The following is a 25,437-nucleotide window of genomic DNA, read 5'->3' as shown; positions in this document are numbered from 1 at the left end:
TGTACTTTGCACTGGCTGCCAGCAACCCGAAGGACTATTCTGGAAGCTAGGGATCCCCCGGACAGGGAGACAACCTGGCCATGCCTCCTACAATCAGGGCTAGAAAGGCGGCATTGAAGCTGCTGTGCTGGCTCTCTATCCCCAGAGGATTAGGTAATTCTCAAGAGACCAGACCCATGAGCTTTCCAGCTACTTTCCACCACCATTCTGAGGTCCAGGATTGGGTTCTTGGAGTAGACAAGTTCTGTGCTCCAAATTCCATTAAAATCTCTCTCCTTAAATGTACTTCATTTGCTTGGCAGCTGACACCTATTGTGTTGAGAGAGTTGTGCATGGGAAAGGAAATGCTCTCTCTATATATATATTTAATGGTGGTGATCCCTCTTCCTCTCCATCGATCTGTCAGTACGGATAAGTAGATAAATCAAAGCAGTGAAGTAAGGGGGATAGAAAGGTGAAATAGCAATATTATTGATCTCATAGAGGGCAGTAAACTATATTAGTTCTTATTGACAACAATGAATTTGTCACCAGGAATCTGCAATTTAATGTGTTCTGTGTTGCAGCCTCATAAATGCTTGTCACAAGTGCTTTGTTTATGATACCCCATGGAGAGGTTTTCCTTCTAGCTAGTGAATGGCCACAGGAAATGGAACAGCCTTTCCCTGAGGAAACCTGCTTCCTCAGTACACACAACAATCCATTAGGCACTTCTCAGCCACTGTCCATAAGTGGAATTAAAAATGGGGAGGGCAGAGAGTTGTTTCAGCTGGATTAGCTTTACAGGTGACATCTGTGTGACCTGAAATAATAATACTGAAACTACACTTTGCTTTCTTTTATTTCAGATAAAAGATAAATTCCTAAGAGGCCTTATTAATTTAATAAAAGAAATAGTGGTTCGTGTAACGGCTACTCTTTTATAACTTGCAAAAAGAGACTGCGCTCTTGATGCCCCCCCCCCCCCCTTTTTTTTTTTTTTTGGAGAAAGCTCTTTGTGGAAATCTTGTTAGCTTGGTTTGTTTTGTATAAGGATTTATTTCCATCATGTGTTGAGGGGTTAAGTGCATAGCTGCTGCCTCCTCACTGTGATCAGACGTTCCCCCATCACTGATTTAAAGAAAAAGGTTTTGTGGATTTGACTAGTTACCCAAAATTATTTACTGAAGGCCCAATTCTACAAATGCTTAAGCGTGTTGAATAGCTGTTCTCATGAAAGTAGTCCCATAGTACTCTTGTGAGTAACTTTACTCACATGCTTTAGTGTTTGTAGGATCAGAGCCCTGAGCCTGCAAACACTTACAGGTATTACTTCTGGGGGAATTCTGTGCCGATGCGCAATGCAGAATTTTGCAGACATTAACGTTGTGCTTGCAGAATTTCCTTTCCCACACAGAAATGGGCTACAGTGCTGCTAGCTGCCACTAGGGGCCAATGGACTTGGCAGAGCCCAGCTTGCACATAGAAGACACTGCCGGGGGGAGGGGGAGGGAGCTAGAGGGTTCCTGGCAGCTGCAGTTCCCAGCACACCCTGAGGGAAGGAGCGGGCGGCACGCAGGGAACTGTGCAAGCCTGGAACCAAGCATCAGGCTGTTTCTCCCTCTGGATCCCTGGGCTCTGGGGCCGGAAGGGGATGGGTGTCTGGGCTCGGGGGGGCCCCGCGGTTGAGCTCTGGGGAGAAGGGGATTTAGGTGTATTGGCTGGGGGGGACCCAGAGGTGGGCTCTGGGGGTAAGGGGGTTTGGGTGTCTGGCCCCCCCGGCTGGGCTCTGGGGGGCGGGAGGAAGAGGGAAGAGAAACGGGAACTGGGTTATCATAGGGGTTGGATCACAGAAACCCCCTTGGGAACTGCCAAGACTACTGCCCCTGCTTTCCCTGCCAGCTCAGGACTCCAGCCCCCTGTCTTGTTGAGCCAGACACGCCCGTCTGCTCCAACACAGACCCAGGAAGGCATCCAGGCTGTGAAAGAAACTTATTGAAACATCTCTGAGGATGAGATTTTAGTGCCCCAAAGCTTCAGACTTAACTGAAAGCAGCTTACAGAAATGTTCCTGTCTTTAACACCCAGATGCCCAACTCCCAATGGGGTCCAAACCCCAAATAAATCTCATGATGGCTGCCCCTTTTGTTCTGTTCCACCCACTTATATATCTTTTGCATAAGGCGGGAATCCTTTGTCCCTCTCTGGGTTCCCACTCCTTCTTCTCAATGGAAAAGCACCAGGTTAAAGATGGATTCCAGTTCAGGTGACATGATCACGTCACTGTAAGACTTCATTACCCACTTACCAGCACACACCCGTATACAGGAAAACTTACAAGTAAAACAGAGCCATCTGCAGTCAATTGTCCTGGTTGATGGGAGCCATCAAGATTCCAAACCACCATTAATGGCCCACACTTTGCATAATTACAATAGGCCCTCAGAGTTATATTTCATATTTCTAGTTTCAGATACAAGAGTGATACATTTATACATATAGGATGACCACACTCAGTAGATTATAAGCTTTGTAATGATACCTTACAAGAGACCTTTTTCATGAAGCATATTTCAGTTACATTATATTCAAACTCATTAGCATATTTTCATAAAATCATATAGAGTGCAACGCCACAGGGGTTTCTTTAACTCTCTATTCCTGGGAGAATTTTTGTGTGTGTCCATATTGTTACAGACATATTTGTTGACAGTGTTTTGAAATAAATTACCAAAGTAACTGAAACTGGCGTGATTATGTAGTGTTATTTTGACAAATAAAATTTGCAGAATTTTAAATTTTTTGGCATTTGGTGCCCCCAGGAGTAATGTATGCTTAAAATTAAGTGTGTGTGTAAATGTTTGTAGGAGTGGGGCTTTAGGACCTGATTCTAAGGGTATGTGTACACAGCAGCTAGACACCCATGGTTGACCTGTGCCAGCCAACTTGGGCTGCAGGGCTGTTTCATTGCTGTGTAGACTTCTGGGCTCGGGCTGGAGCCTGGGCTCTAGGACCCTCCCACCTTGCAGGGTCCTAGAGCCCAGGCTCGAGCCCAGAAGCACAGCAATGAAACAGCCCTGCAGCACAACCCCGTGATGAACCTGAGTTGGCTGGCGCAGGCCTACTTTGGGTGTCTAGTTGCTGTGTAGACATACCCTAAAAAGTGCTGCTGAGCACCACAACTCCCATTGACTTCAGTAGCAGGTGAGTGTACTCCACATCTCTCAGGATCAGGCACTTGGGGCTTGTGTACATGGAGAGTTAGTGCATGGCAAGCTAGGGTGTGAATCTGCAGCGCACTAGCTTGCTGTGCACTAAGTGGCTGCGTGGCTCGCGCTACAGAACTTTCAGTGCTTGGCAACGGGGTTCACATGGCTAGTTAGTGCACAGTAAGCTAGTGTGCTGTAGGTTCAGACCCTGGTTAGCCACACACTAACTCTCTGTGTAGACAAGCCCTTAGTTACTAAGGAGGTTATACATAGGGATCAACGAGGACTAAACTTTCAGCAGCCTATTGAAAATCCATGCCTATAATATCTGTGAGCATGTTTGTTCCCATGGTCATAAACTTGCATTTATACGTGTAAAAGGACAATTCAGTGTACAGTTACTCAAACTAGTGTATTTGAGCAGGCAAGCAAACGCTCCTGTAAATATTGATAGTAGATTTTTTAATAGCTGAACATTTGCTTTTCAGTATAGTGTTATGTATAACATGAAAAATATGTATTCTGGGAACTTTTAGGCATTGAGGAGAAACCATATGTGTTAGTCCTCAGACAGACAGATCTGAGTATACTATCTGCCCTACTGTTTTATTGCACTGGTCTTTTCACTAAATTATTAGTAATTCCTTAATAGCTTTTAAAAATTATGTTTACATTCCATCTCTTGAACTCTCTTCTGTAAAATGCTTCATGAGCTGAACGCAACATAGAGGTGTATTGCAATTGGGAGCTTTCAAAAATCATGAGTCAGGCTCAAAAAAAATCATGATTGGCTTAAAAATCATGTATTGTTTTTGTTTAAAAAAAACATTTTGGGTCTTATTTTCTTTTTGTTTCTGAGCCATTTTCAAGCTTTCTTCCACAACCAAAGGAGAGAGGTTTTTTTTGTTTTTTGTTTTTTTTAATGAAAGCTACAACTATCCTACAATCATTTGACTCCAGGAGCTGTGGCTTTAAGAAAAATACCAAATATCAAAAGACTGACAATAAAATAGAGAATTGGCAAAATTAGAAATAAAATGCATAAATACAGCTATCTGGTGTGGTAGTAAATACAACTTCACAGGGATTTGGTGCAGTATTGTTCTGTATAAATCAAGAAATGCATAGGCAATGAAACAAAAATATCAAAGGAAAATTCAAACTAAGGCCTCAGTCCCAAAGTGAGTTCTGTTCAGGCAGACTCCTGTGTCCATTTGGAGTCCTACTGACTTCAGTGGGCTCCATGTGAATACAAGGCCACCTGCACAGAGCTCATTTCAGGATCTGGAGCTATGGGGGCGTGTGAATCCATAAAGATAAAATAAGTGATTCAAGGCAAAGTAAATTTTGAGACACACATACCGCTAGTGGATTGAGTTTTCTTAATTGGGTCATTTTCTTAGGGCTGGTCTACACTGGGGGTGATCGATCCAAGATACCAACTTCAGCTACGCAAATAGCGTAGCTGAAGTCGAAGTATCTTGGATCGAATTACCTGGGGTCCACACGGTGCGGGATCGACGGCCGCGACTCCCCCGTCGACTGCGCTACCGCCTGTCGCTCTGGTGGAGTTCCGGAGTCGACGGTGAGTGCGTTTGGGGATCGATATATCGCGTCTTAACGAGACGCGATATATCGATCCCGGATAAATTGATTGCTACCCGCCGATACGGCGGGTAGTGAAGACGTACCCTTAAGGTTGGTACTTCCTGCTTTGATCCATGATTAGAAGGAAAATCAATTTCCAACATGCCTGGAACCATAATGAAATCTCGTTAGAACATGACAATTCTCAGCTAGACCAAGGCGGTTTGCAACAGCCTCCAAATTTGTAAAGGTTTATGCAAACCAAACTTAACTTATTAATCAGTACTGTTAAAGTAGAGAAGGAAAGTTATATTTTATCTCTTCAGCAGCAAGTGAATTATTAACAGAGTTGTAAACCTTGCCCTTCCTATATTTTCTAAACTTGGTTAATATTTTAACTTGCTGTTCTTTAATCTTTAATTTTCCCAGGTCTGACAGTAAGCTATCATGAATAGAAAAGAGCAGTAGTACGGGGTGAAATTGTTAAAGTTTATCAATACATATGTATTTCTGACATCTAAAAATGATGTTTTTAAGAGAGTCTATCAAAGTACACGCTCTACATAAAAAATCACCATCCCTCAAGCTGTTCCCCTGGCCATAAGATCAAAACTGCTGCATACTAGCAACTGCTTTGCTGGTATTTCCTATTTAAAATAATGTGGTACATAGGCATATATAAATATGACTTTATAGCTGCAAAGTAGTTATTGCTCTGAAAGGACTGCAGTGATATACTCAGGATTATTGCAGCACTATGATACCTATCTTGACTTAGTTGTGTAAATCCCCGCTGTGGTGAAGATTTAATAAAAATGTGTTTGCAGACCTACCTTTTCAAATCCCACCCAGCTGCTCTGTCTCTCACACATATACACACAAACCCTTTTTATGCTCTTAGTTTTTTCTGTAAACTATTCATTTTAAAGGTGATAAATGAATCCTTCAGAAGTTCCCTATGAAGAGTGAATATTTTAGTTATGATTTAGGGTTTGATTCTTACTTAATTCCATATTCAATGTATTTTTGATTGAGTAAATATTTCAGCACTGAGCCTATTATTTAGGGTTTTCTAATAAAAGGGTCTCCTTGCCTTTTTATGCTAGTGTAACTACAGTGAATAGTAATCAGTGTATTTGAAGTCCCCAAAATGTTTTTGGGGGGATTTATTGTGCTGAGAAGACTGATTTCAGTCATTTATTTTATTTATTTTTTTAGTTAACTTCCTGGTTTTGGAGAATTAATTAGTATAAATTCTTGAGAGCTGTGTTATGCCATTTCTTGTATCTGATTCATATTAAAATGATCTTTAAAATGCAAACAAAAAAAACCCCTTCATGTGGGATTCTGACATTACTTATAAGACAAAACATGAAGTTAATTTTCATGTGTATATTTAGATTTTAGAACTTTTATGTTATTGCCTCAAAACATCACAGCTAAAATGCAGTAGAATAATGTATTTTCAGTTATGAGTAGGCCAGATAATATTTTAAACACATTAGACCAAATTCTGCTCTCACCTGAAATAAACCTGAATATAAACCTGAAATAAACCTGTTGAAATAAACCTCTGGAGCTAAATCAGCAAAATTGAAAGCAAAATTTGCCCCAATCATTATATTGACATCAGAGAGTAAATCTTAGTTTTGCATGTAAGATCTTGCCAGGCTGTTTGTTTGTTTTAGTTTGACCACTGATTCAGAGCAAGTGGACCCAGAGTGCAGTGGGGCTAGAAAGATGACAGAAGCAGGATAGAGGCATTCAAAGGAAGTATAATTCTCATGCACCGTTTATGTTTACTTGGAACATTTCCCCTCCCGCCCCCGCCAGTTTTCCTGTTGTGATGTCTGTTACTAAATGCACGAAAATAGTCATTGCCTATGTACTTAATCCAGTAAAAGATTTAAACTTGTTTTCCTTCATCTGGACTTAGGGCTTGATCCAACTCCCAACTGAAGTCAATAAAAGTCTGGATTGATCATAGAATCATAGATATATAGGGCTGGAATGGACATTGAGAGGTCATCAAGTCAAGTCCAGTCTCCTACGCTGAATCAGGACCAAGTAAACCTAGACCGTCCCTGACAGGTGTTTGTCCAACCCGTTCTTAAAAACCTACAATGATGGGGATTCCACAACCTCCTTTGGAAGCCTATTTCAGATCTTGACTATCCTTATAATTAGAAAATTTTCCCTAATATCTAACCTAAATCTCCCTTGATGCAGATTAAGCCCATTACTTCTTGTGTTACCTTCAGTGGACATGGAGAACAATTCATGCTCATCCTCTTTATAACAGCCCTTAACATATTTGAAGACTCTTGTCTTCTTTTCTCAAGACTGGACATGCCCAGATTTTTAACGATTTCCTCATAGGTCACATTTTCTAAACCTTTTGTAATTTTTCTTACTCTCCTCTGGACTCTCTTGAATTTGTTCACATCTTTCCTGAAGCATGGCACTCAGAATTGAACACAGTTCTCCAGCTCAGGCCTCACCAGTGCTGAGGAGAGCAAGACAATTATCTCACGTGACTTATATACGACACTTCTGTTAATACACCCCAGAATGATATTCGCTTTCTCCGCATCACATCGTTGACTCATATTCAACTGGTGATCCATGATAACTCTCAGATCCTTTTCAGCACTACTACAATGTAGCCAGTTATTCCCCATTTTGTATTTGTACATTTGATTTTTCCTTCCTAAGGGGTAGTACTTTCCACTTATCTTTATTGAATTTCATCTTGTTGATTTCAGAGCAATTCTCCAATTTGCCAAGGTTGTTTTTGATTTCTGATCCTGTCCTCCAACATGCTTTCAATCCCATCCACCTTGGGTCATCTGCAAACTTTATAAGCATACCCTCTACTCCATTATCCAAGTCATGTAATGAAAATATTCAATAGCACTGGATTCAGGACTCACCTCCATGGGATTCCACTAGATATGCACTCCCAGTAATACTTCAGTTACAAGAAACTGAAACAATAAAAGATATTAATTGTTTAAACAGCAGTAGAAATTAGCTGTATTTTCTGTTTCTATAACATTTTAAAATGCTGTTTGTTTTCCCCCCCTAGAAATAAGAGTAGCTCGCCACGACACCTGATCCTGTCTTCCATATCAGTTCTTTTTTGCTATCATCAAGGAACAGTTGTAAAAGGGTCGTTTTTAATCACAATAGTGAGAATTCCAAGAATTATTCTTATGTACCTTTATGATGCCCTAAAAGAAAAGGTGGGTACATACTTGTGTAACACAATAGTACAGTGGTTAAGGGGTGAAGTTCGGGAAAGAAATGTATTGGAAAAACTAACCTCTGTGTAAGACTCTGTAGTGTGTTTTATTTTGATTTCTTCATGAAATAGTTTCTTGTCTGTATCTACTCCTTTCTGCCTCAGATCAGATTTTTTTTTAATTTCAAATAAAAAAATCAAAGGTGATTTATTTTTACTTTTTTAATGTAAAATCTTATATGTGGAGTAAGGAACAATTTAGAGTTGGCAGAAGGATTTTTTTAAAACTCTCACATCATAATCATTTTTAAAAAAATCCAGCTTTCCAAGAATGGCTTATTTTCAGCATGAAAACTCTCCTTTCTTGGTGATTTCACTTGCCTTGTGATGGGAGGCTCAAGAGTATATAAAAAGAATAGGTAAAATAAGAACTAGCCCACATTCTTGTCCAGAATTTCAGCATATCTTTTAAAGCATAAAGAAGTGTGGTTAAGTGTTTTTGTTGTTTATCTTTTTAATTTTCATGCACCTCTGCATGTCTGGGCTTCTGCTGGAAACAGAAGTACCATAGTAACACTGGAATGCAAATTGTGGTTATTTCTGGAAACCTCACGGGAGGGGCTGGTTCTCATGAGATGTCGAGCTCTATTTCTTAATCAGCAGTTTGTAATAAATTAGGAGCAGTAGTGGGTCTGTGTGGCACTCCACTGACATCACTGGGGCGCCGTATGAGTGCAGGAATCCATTTGCAGGGACTCTATAAGTGCCTAAATAAGAGGGACTTGATGTTCAGATGTGCTGAGCACTCAGAACATTCTCTGAAGTCAATAGAAGCTGTGGGTGATCAGCACCACTGAAAATCAAGTTATTCTTTTTAAGTGCTTAAACTTGGATGTAGTTGCTTAACTTTAGGCACCCATTTGTGGAAAATTTTGCGCTTAAACCTTGGGTGTTTGGTTCAGTTAAACACCTTGAGGCTTGCCTTTTGCCAATAGATATGACATGGTGGATAAGAAGGGTTTTGTTACTAGGAAGAATATACGTTTTATTTTCCACCTATGAAGGAGTTCATAAAACCACAAGCATACAAGACCATTCACTGGAGTCTGTGTAAAAGTCACAAATAATGCATAAGAACAAATGGGATATTACAGATTAATGACAAGATTAAACTACCCAGAAACTTTATGGTCTGCTGCTTTTGTTGTACATCTGAAGCAGATGTGCTAGTTGCTGGAAATTCTGAATAAATTTTGAATGAGCCAATATTGTCTAGCAAAGAGGGTTTATTTGTATCCCGAGGTGTATCCTCCATGTCCTCTTCTTCTTTTCTACCTTCCATGACCAGCATACAGTCTTCCAACTGAGGAGGACTTGACAGGACTTCCTCTGAAATTAGGCAATGCAGCTCCTAAACAGGCTGCAGGGCACCTGCTAACAATGGGCCAGACTGCTCCCCCAAATCCATGGAGGAAGACCCTCCACACAGTGATACCACTCTGTTCTGGCACGCCAGAGTACAATCCACCATACCCCTGGACCCTGCAGACTCCCTTCCACAAAGTACAGGGACCAACAAGGTGGCAGTGGTTGGGGAGTGGGCAGACTGGATGGGATGCAAATCATCCCTCCTGTGGTCTCACAGGACTTACCTAGACTGTATTACCTTTTCCATAGATGTTCCTGTTCCCTCTGGAGACAGGGGATCCTTTGCTCCACTGCAGCCATGCTGTCTGGGAGAGGGGAGGGTACTGCTTGAGGCCAGAGCATCTGCACAGGTGTCCCTGGAGTTTCGTGAGTTTGTAGAAGGACATCCGGGCCTTTTCCACCAGGCAGCCCCCTCCCTTCCTCCTGACAGAATTACCAAGAGGAATCGCAACGTGCAGAGTCTCCTCCTCTGGGTTTTAATGTGGAAGGGGATGAATATTGTCCATTGTGAGGAAATTAGCATGCTGCTTTTATAATAAACACAGCTCTCCAGCGAGACATGGCAAAGTATTGCCATTCAGCTTGGCTCAGGGTATTATTCTTTGGTGACATTTTAAAAAAGTATTGAATGCTGGAAAATTTGCAAGGATATTAAACTCCAGACTAAAAAATTCTCACCTTCACTGCTTCCATACAACTCCACAGCTATGCATGTGACCTGAAGATTTCACACAGCCATTCTAAGAGCTTTACTTAAAAACCTTTTTGAGCCCTGAAGATAGAGGATAAAAAAGACTCTTGAACAAATATCACCAAATGGAATTTGCTTTTAAATATCATCTGGGGAAAATGGCCATGCCACAATGGCCCTCAAGATGTAGGATTTCATGATTATATTTTAAAATACTCTGTAGGATTAACAACTTTGGTTTTTGAGGTAATGTTAGATGTTCTTCCCTGTTTTGTTTTATGTTTAATATAAAGTTAATATTCATCAAAGTCTTTGTAAGAACTTCAAACTGTTTCCTGAAAGGAGTGATCTCCTTGAGAATTTAAGCCTGCTGTTTTTACCTTTCCTAATAAAATTAAAGTACTTCGTGGGTGTGTCAACATAGCAGCAGCCGGGAGTGTGCTTCCCAGCACAGATAGACAAGACATGCGCTAGCTCCACTTGAGATAGCATAGTAAAAATAGCACTGTGGCTGTGGTGGCATTGGGCAGTGGCTCAGGCTAGCCATTTGAGTACGTACCCAGGGGTTTAGGCAGGTTTGTACTTTTGTGGGTAGCCTGAGCCACTGCCAGTGCTGCCATAGCCACGCTGCTATTTTTAGCACACAAACTTAAGCAGAGCTAGCATGTCCGTCTATCCATGCTAGAAAGCGTGCTCCCAGCTGCTGTGTAGACATTTCCTGTGTGTGCGTGCACACATTTGTATAAATCTCTCTAGTCTTTTTATTTCTGTCAGACAGGGTTCCAGTTATTTCAAAAACTTGAAAAACAGCCCAAAAATAAAACTAACATTTGTATAAATTACAAAGAAAATAAATACTTTATATACAGTAAAAAAAAGTTTAATTTGTAAATAGACTCTCTGTTGGTCATCGATCAGTACACTGACAGTTACTGATTTGCCTGCATGCTTTGTGCTACATGCAGCTGTTAGCAAACCAAAGCTGCTTACGTCAGTTATTTTCCTTCCAGAGTAGAATCTTCCATCCAAAGGGAAAAAATGTTCAGCTCATCAATCATTAATACTGTACGATCTGAATTAAAAACAATTCCCATAAGCAGGAAGGAAATCTCTGCTGTTTAAATGAATACTTTGTGAGAAGAACTGCAGTGTCCTGTTAAGCAAGTTGGTGTAAAATGTCAGTTTTATATAAAATCTGTCTGCACTAACTAGTTATTTCATTTCCTTGCAGGAGAGTGCATGTGCAAGATGCATGTTCAAATGCTGTTTCTGCTGCTTTTGGTGTCTAGAAAGGTGCCTAAGATACTTTAACCAGGTACAATACATTATATCAAGTGCATATCTAAAGTAATCTACAAGTAAAGTTATTCAATATAGTGAAGGCTGTATATAAATGAATTGTACTCTGTGTCCTAGAGTTCATTTCAGACTGAGTCTTTGTCCGCATTGTGTCTAGCTATATTAGTTTAAATGTTATAAAATATTGTCTACAGTTTGGGAGAATCCTGTCATACACAGGCACAATCTTGGTGTGTAAAATCAGGAAGATTAATGTAGACATGCCAGATGAGTGATAAGACTGTTTTAATTCAAATTAATTGATTGCTGATTAACTTGCGTTAGCTAGCACATTTGTCCATGTGAGTCTGGATGCACCACAAACATTTGTGAGGTGTCCAGACTAGTATGTATACGTGTGCCAGCTAACCCCAGTCAACTGGCAATCAATTAACTTGAGTTTTAAAAACAACGTTGTGTAGACAAACTGAAGATGGGTGTTGGCAACATTTCTCCACAGCAACAGAGAGATTACAAACAGCTACAAGTAGCTGGGTGTAAAGGATGGTGTAGCAGATCTGATCATTTAGAACAGTGGTTCTCAAACTTTTGTACTGGTGACCCTTTTCACATAGCAAGCCTCTGAGTGTGATGATCCCCCCCCCCCCAATAAATTAAAAACACTTTTTTATATATTTAACACCATTATAAAATGCTGGAGGCAAAGTTGCATTTGGAGTGGAGGCTGACAGCTCGCGACCCCCCATGTAATAACCTTGCCACCCCCTGGGGGGTACCGACCCCAAGTTTGAGAATCCCGATTTAGAAAGATCTTATTAGAAAAACTACAGTGGGCCTTCCCCTTCTTCTTCAAGGGTTAGAAAGCCAGAGGGTTCTGTGAGTCAGGTGACAGGCTATTGAGATACAGGGGGCCCAAATGGAGGATCTAGAGGATGCAAGAAGCCTAACTGAAGATGATGTCCAGCTTCCTGCTGGCTCGTGGACACTGTGTGGCTTATTATTTATTATTGTGTTTGTAGAACAAACAGTACCTAGAGGCCTTATTCATTCAGTATAGGGAACTAATTGTGCTAGGCATTATACAAACAGTAAAATACATGGTGCCTGCCCTGAAGAGTTTATAATACAATCTAGATGGATAAATAACTGTCCACCCTGGGAGCATCCACTCAAAGAAAAAACTCTCTTACTGGTCTTTTCTGATTTTCAGTATTACTATATCTGGAATATAAACCAAAATGGGGCATCCACAAAATACAGTATTCCCTTTCTTAGAAAGACAACTTTTTTAACTGTTATTTTCCAAGGTGTTTTTATTGGAAATGATTGATCTACATACTGCCAGTTTTCAAATACTTGACTTCTGCTCTTTTCTTCCTGGTCCTTTCTTCCACATTTTCCCCAACTCCATCTCCATTCTTGTCTATACTTATTTCTTGTGTTTTTACAATACCCCTTCATCATCTGTGGTGGCTCTAACATCCTTTGCCGTTATAGTGGAAACAATAAGAAGATCTACTTCACCCTAAAGATTATGTATGGTGTTCTTCAGGGTTCTAGTTTCACTCCAGTTCCCTTTAATACTTTGTATGCTACAATTCTGAAGATGCCATTGGGCAGTACAAGTTGAGCTTTGATAACTCTTAAATCAGATTCTGCTAGAGCTGCACTTTGCTGTTTTAAAGTGGCTGCATAAATGAAAATGAATGCTGAATGGCTTGAAAGAAATAGGATATGTTTTAGTCCAGACCACACTAAATTCTTGTTCAACAAAATCATTAGTTCCGTGGGATGAACTTTCTCGGCTTACATTCTGGGTTAGATCTCATGGTCACTGACTTGGTTAAGAGCCTTGTAGTTAGTTTGGACTCCAAGCATGTTGTTGTCACCCTTCACCTTGGCTTCCTGCCCTTCAAAGATGATAGACAATATAAAAGCATTTGCTTTCTCCAGCTGCTGTTGTATGTTATTTATGTGTTTGTTACAAGAATACCTAATTATTGTACTGCTGTCTGCTTGAGTCAAAGGCTTGTGCTTCAGTTCTTACTTTGTTAAAAGATTTCCTGTTATTTTCCTTGGCCATTGTAGTAAAAAATAGGTCTTAAAAAAAATAAAAAACTGAGGATTTGTTTGTTTGTTTTAAAATTCAAGATCATATTACTGTGCCTGTTGTTAAATAATTGTTTGTTTGTGTAAGTTTTTGGCAAAGACAACCATGGCTCCAGCTTTGTAAACCAGAGCAACGTAGCATATGGGAGAAGGTTAGAAAAGAAGATAACCATAAACCTTTTGTAAGGTAACCTATAGAAGTTATAGCTGTATGAAAAAAGTAAGAGCGAGCACAGATGAGTGTATTATGCAGGATAATCAATTTGTCTAATCCTTCCCCCCTCTCCTCCCACAAAATAAGGTGTATGCAGGTTTTTGGGGGGTGATTAGGTAAATAAATCTGAACCAGGATTCAAGTTTGCAAAATTGTGACCAAGATTTTCAAAAATACAAGCCGTGGCTTGATTTTTCAAGAGTGCTGAACATTCAGCTACTCTCATTGAAAGCAGTAGAAGTTGCTGAGTGCTCAGCACTTTTGAAAATGAGGCCACCTATCTAGTTTCTGAATTTGGACTTAGGTTTGAACCTAACTTTAGGCACTCATTTTTAAAAATTTGGTCTGTCTGTGTATTTCTGATATTTGTAAAGCTTTTAGTACTTTTCAGATTATTTTTTTTAGAGGGGTTTAAATTACTCAAATGTAGAACAGTTGTCATTGAAGTTGATCCTAGAGTTACTGTGTGTACTGACATTTTCCATTCTGTGTTTGTCCTTTGTCCCAGTCTTGTTCATCAGTGATAATATTACCTTAGCAAATGCATCATTACCTGGGAATTCTAAAAAGAAATCCATTGAGAACTCTGATAGGTGGGAAGAAATCACATTTTTAAAAAATGATTACAAATCTCTCCCCATCATTCCAACACTGATATTTTCTTCTTCTTCTGCCTGTTTCTGAGGAGGAATTAAGTAATCTGAATGACACAAATTCTCATCTCGCAAGCTAAGCAGGGCTGAATGGGTCAGTACTTGGATGGGAAACTTGCAGAGGACTAACAAGTGCCCCAGGAAGTAATGTTGGTGATTCAGAAGATAGCACTCTTACCTGTGAGATAGTATCAACCCAGTGGCACATTATGTTGTCAGCGGGCACTGTGCAGCTGGATATGCCATCTTTCAGATGAGATTTTAAACTTTGGCCCTGATTGTCATGTGCATCTCCTACAGGTGGAGAATTAGCCCGTTGCCAACAATGGGGTATTTTACTATGTTGTTTTAACTGTCCAGTGCTGTGTGGATTTGGTGATCTCCCTTAATCATCTGTTACAAGATAATATTGTTCAAGAGTGGATCCATTTAGACTTCTTATTCTGCTTTTCTTTCCTTTTATCTATATGGTACAGTCCAAAAGATATATTTGTTCACATGCAATATGTAAAAATCTGCAAACACTGCATGTGGAATAGAAACAGTAGCTTGGATGTGCAGAACAACATGACATTAATATTAAATATACCAAAACATGAACAGGATGCTAGATCTCTAAATAATGGAAAGAGATATAACTGCCCTTTCACTCATCCACAGATTTCAAAAGTGGCTCAGGCAATAAGAACCTCCTACTGATTACCTTCTCCCTAGACCTTCCATTAAGGCCTGTTCACTTAATAAATGTCCTTGTCTGTGGATTTTCAGGATTATCTGCACTGATGTATCTCCCCTCTTCTGCCTTTAGTTCACTAACTCAAAGCATCAGGTCCTAGGCTAGAAAACAGCTGGTATATAGTAATGTCTTATGTTCTTCTCCCCCCAGCTCAGTTCAAACACAGCTTCCTTGAAGTGAATCATAATCCCAAAGCACTCATCTGAGTCTCATTCAGATCTCCAAGGACCTTGCTCAAGAGATGCCTAAGGGGATATCTACACTGCAATAAGAAACCCACTGGTGGCCTGTGCTAGGTGACGGGGGTTCGCAGGCCTCAACCTAAGGGCTGTTTAATTGCGATGTAGATGTTTAGGCTCAGGCTGGAGCCCAGGCTCTAATATCCTGCGAAGTGGGAGGATCCCAGAGCTCAGGCTGCAGCTTGAGCCCGAACGTCTGCACTACAGTTAAACAGCCCCTTGAACCAGCAGTGGGTTTTTAATTGCAGTGTAGACATACCTTCAAAGACATCCTGCCATTACCTGGGCTGTTCCTTAGTCACTAATAGTTATAACATGTGCTGACTATAGAGTTCTGTTGCAGTGGCTGCTTATAATCATTAAAGATTCAGTGACACTTTCTGCATGAGCAGCAGCGTTAACCCAATGTCCTGTTTGGACTACAATTTGGGTAATTATATTCTGCCTGCCTAAATTCCCTCTGTACTTGCAACTGGGTCCTGTCCTGTGGCGTAAAGTTACTATGTTAAGCGGTTCACCCCAAAGCTGCTGTATTTCTGATTTGTATGTGTATAATACATTAGTAAAACTCTCTGGGATCTATCTGGATGAAAGGTGCATTATGAATACAAAATCATTATCCTTCTGTTTGCCAACATTTGTTAGAATTAGCATAGATTTTTCATCATCTTGCATTCATGGTTTCAGTAAGGCCTAGATAAACCTATCCAAATGATCTCAAGTAAAATCTGGTGGATTGGAATTTCTCTTCCATAAAAACAATCCCCTTTTTTTGGTTTGGTAGTCACAATTTCTGTCTCCTCTCTTAAATAGTTGTGGCAGTGCCTTAACTTTGGGTATTTCAAAGACATCTCTCCTTCCTTAGTCTTGTTTCAATAAATGTATTTTATAGTACATCACCAGAAGTATAATTTTGCTTTTCTGTGTCCGGTTTGGGTTGATCTGCAGCCAGCTGGCAAGCACCCCTTTCATAGTGCAGCACTTAGGTTTCTGAAGGAATTGCTGAGAAGCGTGTGGTTTCTTTATTCTAATCAGCACCATGATGTTGAGGCTGCAATGGCATGTACAACCTTGTGGCGGCCATTAGTGATAATAGCCAGTGTTATGGCTCACCATCTTTTGGTTCTGAAATTCAGCAAAATTATGAAATTATTTTAACTGCCTTAGTATATAAATATAAAAGTAATAGTAACTCTTTCTACTGGTGCACTTTCTTCTGTAATTTAAACCTTTGGGTGGCAGTCTCGCAAGAGCTTTGTGGTCATGGGATTAAAATACCTTGTGCAAAAGTGATGTGGATGCAGACAAAATCGAGAAACGCTAATGTAAATACACTTTCTTCTGCAGACTGCCAAACATTCTTACTATCTTACCCCATCAAATATCTCTTCCCGTCCCCATCCTCCCCAAAATACTGTATTTTAATGTTACTGGCAGATTTGCTACTAGATGGTAGGCTAGAGTTTTCAGGCATCTCGAATACACAGTCAACTAAAAGAATGGTTTCAGTTAAATCATATTTTTTTAAAAAAGCTTGTTTGCTTTCCCTAAGGGCCTTCATAAATGCCTCAACAGGAAATAAAAACTCCTTCAGTTTTATATATTCTATTGTATGGTTTACCATGTGGGGATTAGAGAACAATTATACTGTACTGGCCTATGATTCCATTGATGCAGGTTGAACTGAACTTTTGACCCCATAATAAGCTCTCAGTTAATAGCAAGTGTAGTTCATACACCTGACTGTGATCTGTGAATGTCCATTAGTGTCTGCCAAATGGAACTTCTTTTTAAAACAAGGAAGCAGGTGCCAAGGAATTCAGAAACAGCGCTTTTGAGACGGGTAACTCCTGAGCTAAGATGGGGCTCAGTGCAGGTTTATCTGAGAACATCCAAATGAAAATCAATGTAGCGCTAACTACAGAGAACATTGTTAGTAATTAGTATAGAAATATATTATGGCTACGGGGTCGATAGAGGCAGGATCCTTATGGTTAGGTCCCATGGTTGAGAGGAAACCCAGATGCAGCAGTGAGTTGCTGAAGGAGAGGAATGGGGCTGAGACAGAGAATGTGCTGCTAGTACCAGTCTGTCTTTGATAGCCAGGGAGGGACTAGATTACATGCATGGGAAAGAACAAGAAGACAGTGGAGGGGCATGAGTAGTCCCTTGAGCGGGACAAGGATTCAAGGATGGAAAGGGTTGAAGATCAAGGAGTTGAGAAAGGTGGACCTGTGAGTCTGTGTGGGGCACGTCAGGAAAGTTGTTGGAGGGCCGCAATATTGGTTGCCTGGTGTTTTAATGCAGCCCTTTGGATGAGTAGCACTTTTTAATTTCCTGAAATTTCAAGAGATGGCATTTTCCAAGGCACTGAGGGAGTCCTGCATTTCCTCCCTGTTGCAGTTCTCACAGGCCCCATGTTACTCTGTTTCTTCCCTCTATTCAAAGGTGGCATGACATGGCTTCCTCCAGAGTCTGCTCTGATACTGCTTTGTATGCTAGCCAGAGTGACATCATAGTCTCTTATTTATCTAGCTTTCATTCTCTGAGCATGTCTCTATGGCACTCAGGATTCAAACTCAGATCCACCACATTGCAGGCCAGCCCTCTAGAGTCTGCGGCTCTATTGCAGCAAGGAGAAAATCAGGCCAGGCTGGGCAGAAGAAGCTGAAGTGGGATATCTGAGCAGCTTGGTTTTGGCTTCTTTTTTAAGATGACTCGGTTGCTATGGCAATTCTTTTTCACTGAGCTCATTTTGATATAGCCAGTCCTTCAATGGAGGACTGCATTCAGCTGTTATACAAAGTAGCAATTATTCTCAGCAAACAGAGAATTTAGGGCCTGGATCTCTGCCACAGTGCTTTTCTCATGAAGCGAGCAGGTCAGTTTTTCCAAGACCCTTGACATTCTGTGTTGTGAAATATAGAAGGATGTTTTTTCTAAATAGTTTTCTTGCATACTGTGGTATTAGAAAATATGTAAACATTCACATTCCTTATTTATCTGTCCTGATACTGAGAAATATGTCTGGTTCCCAGGCTTCAAAGCAAAGAGGGCTGTGTTCTTCACAAAGGTAGTTTTGAAATATTAACTCTTTTTTAGTGAAGGAGTGAGGTTGTGTCTTATCTACTGCATCCCAGACCCTTTGATTTATAGTGCAGCTCTGATGTCATAACTGCTTGCCTGTAGTCCTTGCCTATAGTCCTTTGGGAAGGACTGCACTAATGGAAAATCACTAGTGTATTAAACAGAATCTAGTGACTAAGGGAAACGTTTAAAATCTATTGAAAAACATATTTATATTGCCTGTTTCCAAATGAAATCAAGTTCTAAATTGACTTTGATTTACCTTCTCTTACTCAGCAAATATATCTTTCCCTGAAAGGAAATGAGTTGGTGAATACTCCCACTAACTAGAAAACAGTGGAACATTTAAGATTTCATAACATGTTGGAAATGCTCCTTGTGTTTTAGGATTTGGGTCGCTCTTTCCAAATAGGTGTTAGGCTGAGCATAATGTGAATGTCCAAAAAGGGGGAGAGCTCTTCTGGTGTGTAACTATTGTGACTACTCAGTTTGGGGACACTGATTTAGCTATTGTCTGTCTGTCTGTCTGTCTGTCTGTGTTGGTTGCGAGTGATTGTTGCAGATCCTAGCAAGTACCCCTTTTCAGCCACTCACTAGTACTATTGTGAGGGAAATCCAAGCCTCTTTCGCTCTAGATTCCTGTGTGTTTTAAACTCCTGGTGTATGAATGGAGTCCAGCCATTTCTGGGTCCCTAGGCACATTTTCAGGGCTCAGACCTTCCATCTGGCACCCCCTTGCGATCTGGAACTTGTGGTCCAGCTGCCTAATCCCTCTGGGTGCAGTGGTGACCCCTCAAGCTACCTTGTAGTTAAACACACCCTCTCCAAGAACTCCACCCCAAGGGTTAAGTTTCTGGTTTATAGTTTAACTCTCTAAGGTGAATGCAGCGCTTGTGAAGCAGTTAACATGCCCACAGAATCTGCACGTCTAACACGTTTATTCTCTTTTATACGTGATCATGTAAAACACTATTGTGTAGCTCATACAAAATAATAAACACTAAATTCACATCTCTGTCTCAGTTTCCTCATCACTCCAGGGCATTCTTTTGGGCTGGGGTCAGAGTCCCAGGGGTTTTCAGAGGCCTTGGGGCCATCTGGGCTTAGGAAAGTGGTCAGGGCACCTTGCCCCATGAGGCTGCTACATCCTGGGTGAACTTGCTCTCTCCTCCCTCTTGCTTCTTCCTCCTGTCTGGCTCTCATATTCCTGTGTGGCTTGCTTTTTAAACCCTGCTGGCTTCCTTTGTTCTACCTTTTAGGTAACTTTCTACTGCTCCTTCCTTCCTTAGTTCTTCCATTCTTCAGGGGATTGAGCCAAAACTGGTTTTGTAAAGATGCAGCTCACTCATTGTACCTGACTAGGGTCACTGAGTCCTAAGCACCCCCAATGTATCAGTCTGGTGTGTACCTCCCAGCAGTGGTGGATCCACATACATATAAACCAGGGGTCTCCAAACTACGGCCCGTAGGCCGGATCTGGCCCAGGGCTTCTATTTGTCCGGCCCTCCAACCAACAGGGGAGAAGCAAACAGCTGAGTAGGCATGAGCAGGCAGGGGGAGGGGCCGCCGGCAGCAGCTCACATGGGGCAGCAGCTGAGCTGAGCTGTGCAAAGGGGTGAGGGCCCCCGGGAGCCAGTGTCCCCCCCAAAAGGGGAGCCAACTTAGGGGAGAGTCATTGCTGCAGCCGAGCAGGCACGGACCCCTGCCTTAGGAGTAAAAATACAAGCCAGATGCTTAATTACATCTCCAATAAATGGAGTAAAGAAGATGGAAATTAACAATTTAATAATGGTTAAATTTTAACTACATCACTAATAGAACCAAACAGTATTTGTATGATACAAATGTGTGAGTTTTTAGAAATAAAATAAAAAAAAATGTGAAATGATTTTTAATGTATTGACAAATATTTTGTGTGATTTCACAGTACCTGCAACGATTAACTTTTATACCTGATTTAGAATTTAATGCAACACTGACACAGTAGAATAGTGTTGTTTTTTTAACGATTTCGCATATATTTAATTTCTTTCACAGTCGCTTCGGCCTGCGAAGCCCCTTCAAAAATCTAATATGGCCCTCGTCTCATAAAGTTTGGAGACCCCTGATATAGACACTTGTGATACAGCAGTTTTTCCTAAATGAACTTTACAATACCAACCAGAACTCTTAAATTGTACAGGCATAATAGCCCCAGTTCTTCACAGTGGCTAACCATCCAACAAAACCCTCCAGTAATGTGCTTAATGTCAAGCATGCAAGTAGTCCTGTTTATTTCAGTAGGCCTGTTCATATGCTTAAAATTAGGCAGGTACATAAGTGGTTTAATGGATTAGGACCATAGAGACCTGAACTGTGAGACTGAGGTTTTATATGGGTGGGGCCAGTGTGTTATTTCATTGTTTGTATAATAAACTAGTAAAATGTAATTAAAGTGTATGGAATTGCTCTCTAAACCATACATTTTATCTTGTACCTGTAAATTTGTTCAAAGCATGGAGATGGCTTGGTTTAGGAGATTTAGCTTGCACTGTGAAAGCCAGGAACTCCTGAGTTCTAATCCTGCCTCAGTCACTGACTGCTTTTGTGACCTTGGTCAACTCACTCAATCACTTTGTGCCTCTTTTTACTCCTGTAATATTGCATTATTACTTACCTGTCTGCCTTGCTGGTTGTTGTGGTGATTTAGTTAAAGTTTATATGGTTTGAAATTTCAAAGCGTTGACTAAATGCTGCTGCTGCTGCTTCTGTTTCTGCTTTGTTTGCTTGTAGTACCACAAATCATCATGCAGGTGGTATTCACATCCCAACATAGCTGACAAGTGCTTTTTTGTCTTTTGAAGGATGGAAATAGTGTTTGTACAAAAGTGCATGGTATTCTTTTAATATTCAAGAGAAGAGACTGTGCCAATTATATAAATAGGGTCCAGTCCTGTTTTCATTGAAGTTAATGGCAAAACTCACATCCACTTCAATGGAGCAGGATTAGGTACATAGCCTTTACGCTTAGGATACTGAAGGCAAATAGTGTCACAGAGTGTTAAATAAATCCATCAAAGTTTGTAAAGTGCATTGAGATCTTCAGATGGAAGACATGCTATGCCCATAGTATTACTAATGATTATTATTAACAGATACTTTAGCTAATATTTTTATACCCTGCACAGACATTGTTACGGTACTGGCAAGGAAAAGCAGCTTGAGTAGAAATGAAACTGTCTAGTACAGGAGTCTGTTTTTCTAACCTGCTTATTTTAAATAATATGAACAAGCAGATATTCATGCAAACATTCTACATTCTGTGTCCATTCCGCTGTCTTATGTATGTATTGCATAGTGCTGTAGAAATCAGTCTTGACATTAATTATTTTGAGCTCTGTGGAAGCACTTGGAACACATTTGATGCTATATAATAATTTCCCAGTGAAAGAGCATCATTGCTTACATGTCCCCACTGTGTAGTTTCACTGATTTAGGAACTGAAATTATTTCCCTTGTCTCATCAGATAAAATGAATATTCTGCTACTACATTTATACCAAAAGTCTTAATTTGCTTTTATGAATTCCCTTTTTAAAATACTGTAAGGTACAGTCATATCAGTTTATATTATACCAGGACTTGGTGCCTAGATGTTAGTTATCAAGTTATGGAACATAACTGGGCATTGTAGGAATAGGTAAAGTAGATAGAAGCTATGCTGGGCAGTTCTGTATTATGATTTATAATAAGAAAAAGTGGAAAGTTGGACCAGAAATCCAGAAAGAAATATTTCCTTCTGCAGATGCTGAGAATGTTTTTCACTCCCAAACAAAGCAGAAGGTATTCTAATCCCTAAATAAACGGTGGGGCCATCAAATTCCTTTTGCACAAAAACTCTTGCATGCTATTAGTCTTTGTGAGCATGCCAAACTTAACTAATGTTTTAATACTGTATAATCTGGCTTCTTTTCTCAAAAACTAGTATAGCATAACTATGTTTTATATATCAAGTGACATTTTTCCTGCTCCTTATTCAGATACTAATTCAACTCCTCATTGATGATTTCTATCCATTATGTTGATATAAGCTATTTTGAAAAGATGCTAGAAGAATCCTATAGAAATAGATGATAAGGCTATCCTCCAGTCTGCCTTTGCAAAACTCCACCTGAAGACAAATAATACTAAAATCTTGCAAAATTCTTGGTACCTACTTGAAAATCCTGAGTGCCCGCAATTTCCACTGAAATCAACATATGTTTTCCTCACATAAGACCAACTGATCTAGTCCCGACACTCCCTGTCACTCTTTTTTATTATTCTTTTGTCTTTCTGTGAAGCAGTTTTTTTATGGTTATGTGTCCATGAAAATTCAAAGGCTCAATAGTAAGTGAAAGGATCACATATAAAACTTGTTTAATCATTGATTTTTAAATGTGAAAAGTTAATAACAAGTGTTACTTTTTGTTTCATTTGTACAATTTACCAAACACAACACTCTAGCTGGCATATACATAGAAAAGGTGGCCAGCATGGCATATGTCCAGATACGAGTTTCATTGTAGTTTACATGTCATATTAGTTATTCATTACCAAAGGTGTGGCTCTGCAACGTTCCAAAATTGGAAAGAGGTAGTTTCAGAAATACAAATTTTACTTTTGTCCTTTTTTACCCAGCGCAGAAGTTATGTGAAAAGTCAGTTTGAAGTTACAGGCATAGTTATTATACTTGCTTGAAATTAAACTGCAAGGCTATGCAAAATAACTCCTGTATGTGCAAGCACAACATCAGTATTTCCAAAGATATTTTAGGGCTTTCCTTTTCCCATAGTAAATTCCAGATTAAAATATTTCTCCCTTTTTTTGCAGTCACATCACCTTTTTATTCTCTCATTTCAGCATGTATACACCACAACGGCCATCAATGGGACAAATTTTTGTACCTCAGCAAAGGATGCTCTCTTTATTTTAGCAAAGAATTCTGCTAATATAGCGTTCATTAATTGCTTTGGAGACTTCATCATTTTTCTAGGAAAGGTAAGAGACTGTAATTTACAAAGTCCATGCATAAACTCCTAATTATAGACTAACTATAGGCCCAATCCTGTAGTAATGAAGACAAAGATTAGGGACTGATTCTCTTTTCACACACACTAAGTAAATCAGGAGGATGACTCTGTTGAAGTCATGGAGTTATACTGATGTAAAATGGGCTTGGTGAGAGGAGAATCAGGTTCTTGCATTTTTGTTGGAGGAACTTAGTTCACTGCTTATTATATTTACTTCATTAGTATTACAGAAGCACCCAGAGGCCTCACTGCACTAAATGCTGTACAAACGCATAGTAAGAGAGAGTTAATGCCCCTAGAACTTAGTCTAATTTAAGACAAGGCATGACAAGTGGGTATAACAAACATATGGATGGGAGGACAAGAATAACAATGATAATAAATCTGTGTATCCACATGTGTCCTGTGTGAACAGCTAGATGGTTTCAAATTGATTGATCTCAAGCCTTCTCTCCCCTTTATGAAATAAATTGTCTTTAAATGATTAGCCAATACAATATTTGCCATAGCTTTGGTGCATATTGTAATATAGCTGCTTCCTTTTCCCCCCTTTATACAGGTGTTTGTTGTCTGTTTCACAGTCTTTGGAGGGTTAATGGCATTTAACTACCATCGTGAGTTCCACGTCTGGGTAGTTCCTCTGTTGCTAGTTGCACTTTTTGCCTGCTTGGTAGCCCACAGCTTTTTGTCGGTTTTCGAAGTGGTCATGGATGCCCTGTTCTTTTGTTTTGCTATTGATATGGAAACAAATGATGGATCTCCAGAGAGGCCATACTTCATGGATCAAGAATTACTGGTAAACTCTTGTGACAGTAATGTAGACACATTAGCAGGCAGATAAATTCAGTAATACGTTTTAATAGTGTATTGATGAAGTGGTGTTCTAGTGCCTAGGATTCGCTCTCCCCTCCTCCCCCACACCCATAAAAACTAACCCACAATAAATGCCTTCTTCAGCTCCTTAGAAGATGTGGACTAAAGGATACAAATTATATAATAAAGTTAACACCTCCCATTGCGTCTCCCAGTGCATCTGCTTTAGTCTTTTAAACCCAGCCTCTCTGGATAAAGACCATCTTCGTTTGTGTTTTTCATAGGTTAAATACATTATTGGTGCTTAACAAATTAATAGGTGACCCAGTATGTAGAGTCCCCATCTACATCATGAAGACCTAAAACTAGAAATGTAGATGTAATGTATCTTAACTTGCATCCAGAAATGTTCCCTCTAGTTTTCAGCAGTTGTTCAGGTAGCTATGGTAAGCCCTGAAGACTACAATTTTGAACAAGCCTCATCCTTGTCTGGCAAACTTAATCAGTCTCTTTCCACTGGGCTGTTTGTTATCTGTACCATGGGAATTCCTGTGCCAGACTGTTGATGTTACATGATGGAGAATCATTCGAAGAATTAGGAAGACAGTTTTAGTTTAAATAAATGTTCAGTAGATAGTGATGGTAAAAAGTTCTTTAGTTACAAAGGCATGTGGAATGTTTAAATGTACATACACCTTTTCTTTCATATGGAGAGGAAGGTTAAAGAGACAGATGTTCTTTCCTTTCATGCTGCTTTCTGACCAGGTCTGCATTTTTCCTCACATGCCATGTGACAAAGACAGTGTTACTGGTCCATGAAAAATAAATTTAGCAGCCAGAATAACCCATACAGGATGGATGCTCTTGATGGATTTCATCAGAAAAAATGCCATAATATCTGATTTGAAATAGTAGTTGTTACTTTCCTTGTAATATTCACAGAATTCTTTTTTTTTTTTTTAAACACCCAAACTTCCTATAAATGAATTTAACCCTTTGGCCAAAAGAAGACAGTTATTTGGTTTTTCACTCCGATTCAGGACAGCATTTAACCACATGCTTAAGGCTATGCATGTGTTTACGTTCTGTCATGAATAGC

The 25,437-nt window shown here is 40.0% G+C and overlaps 1 protein-coding gene across 1 annotated transcript in view; it reads left to right on the top strand.

Moving 5' to 3' along the window:
* SLC44A3 (solute carrier family 44 member 3) overlaps positions 1-25,437 on the top strand; it is a 62,167-nt gene that overhangs the window by 35,993 nt on the left and 737 nt on the right. Inside the window, exons 11-14 of the mRNA XM_026655678.1 lie at positions 7,864-8,020; positions 11,370-11,453; positions 23,356-23,493; positions 24,085-24,321. Of these exons, the coding sequence (XP_026511463.1) occupies positions 7,864-8,020; positions 11,370-11,453; positions 23,356-23,493; positions 24,085-24,321 (616 nt within the window). The remainder of the gene's footprint in view (positions 1-7,863; positions 8,021-11,369; positions 11,454-23,355; positions 23,494-24,084; positions 24,322-25,437) is intronic.

This window comes from Terrapene carolina, unplaced genomic scaffold (assembly GCF_002925995.2).
Source record: "Terrapene carolina triunguis isolate 2854851 unplaced genomic scaffold, T_m_triunguis-2.0 Scaffold210, whole genome shotgun sequence".
NCBI lineage: Eukaryota > Metazoa > Chordata > Testudines > Emydidae > Terrapene > Terrapene triunguis.
Note: the sequence above shows the minus strand (reverse complement) of the source record. Positions and strands in the feature narration are given on the sequence as shown.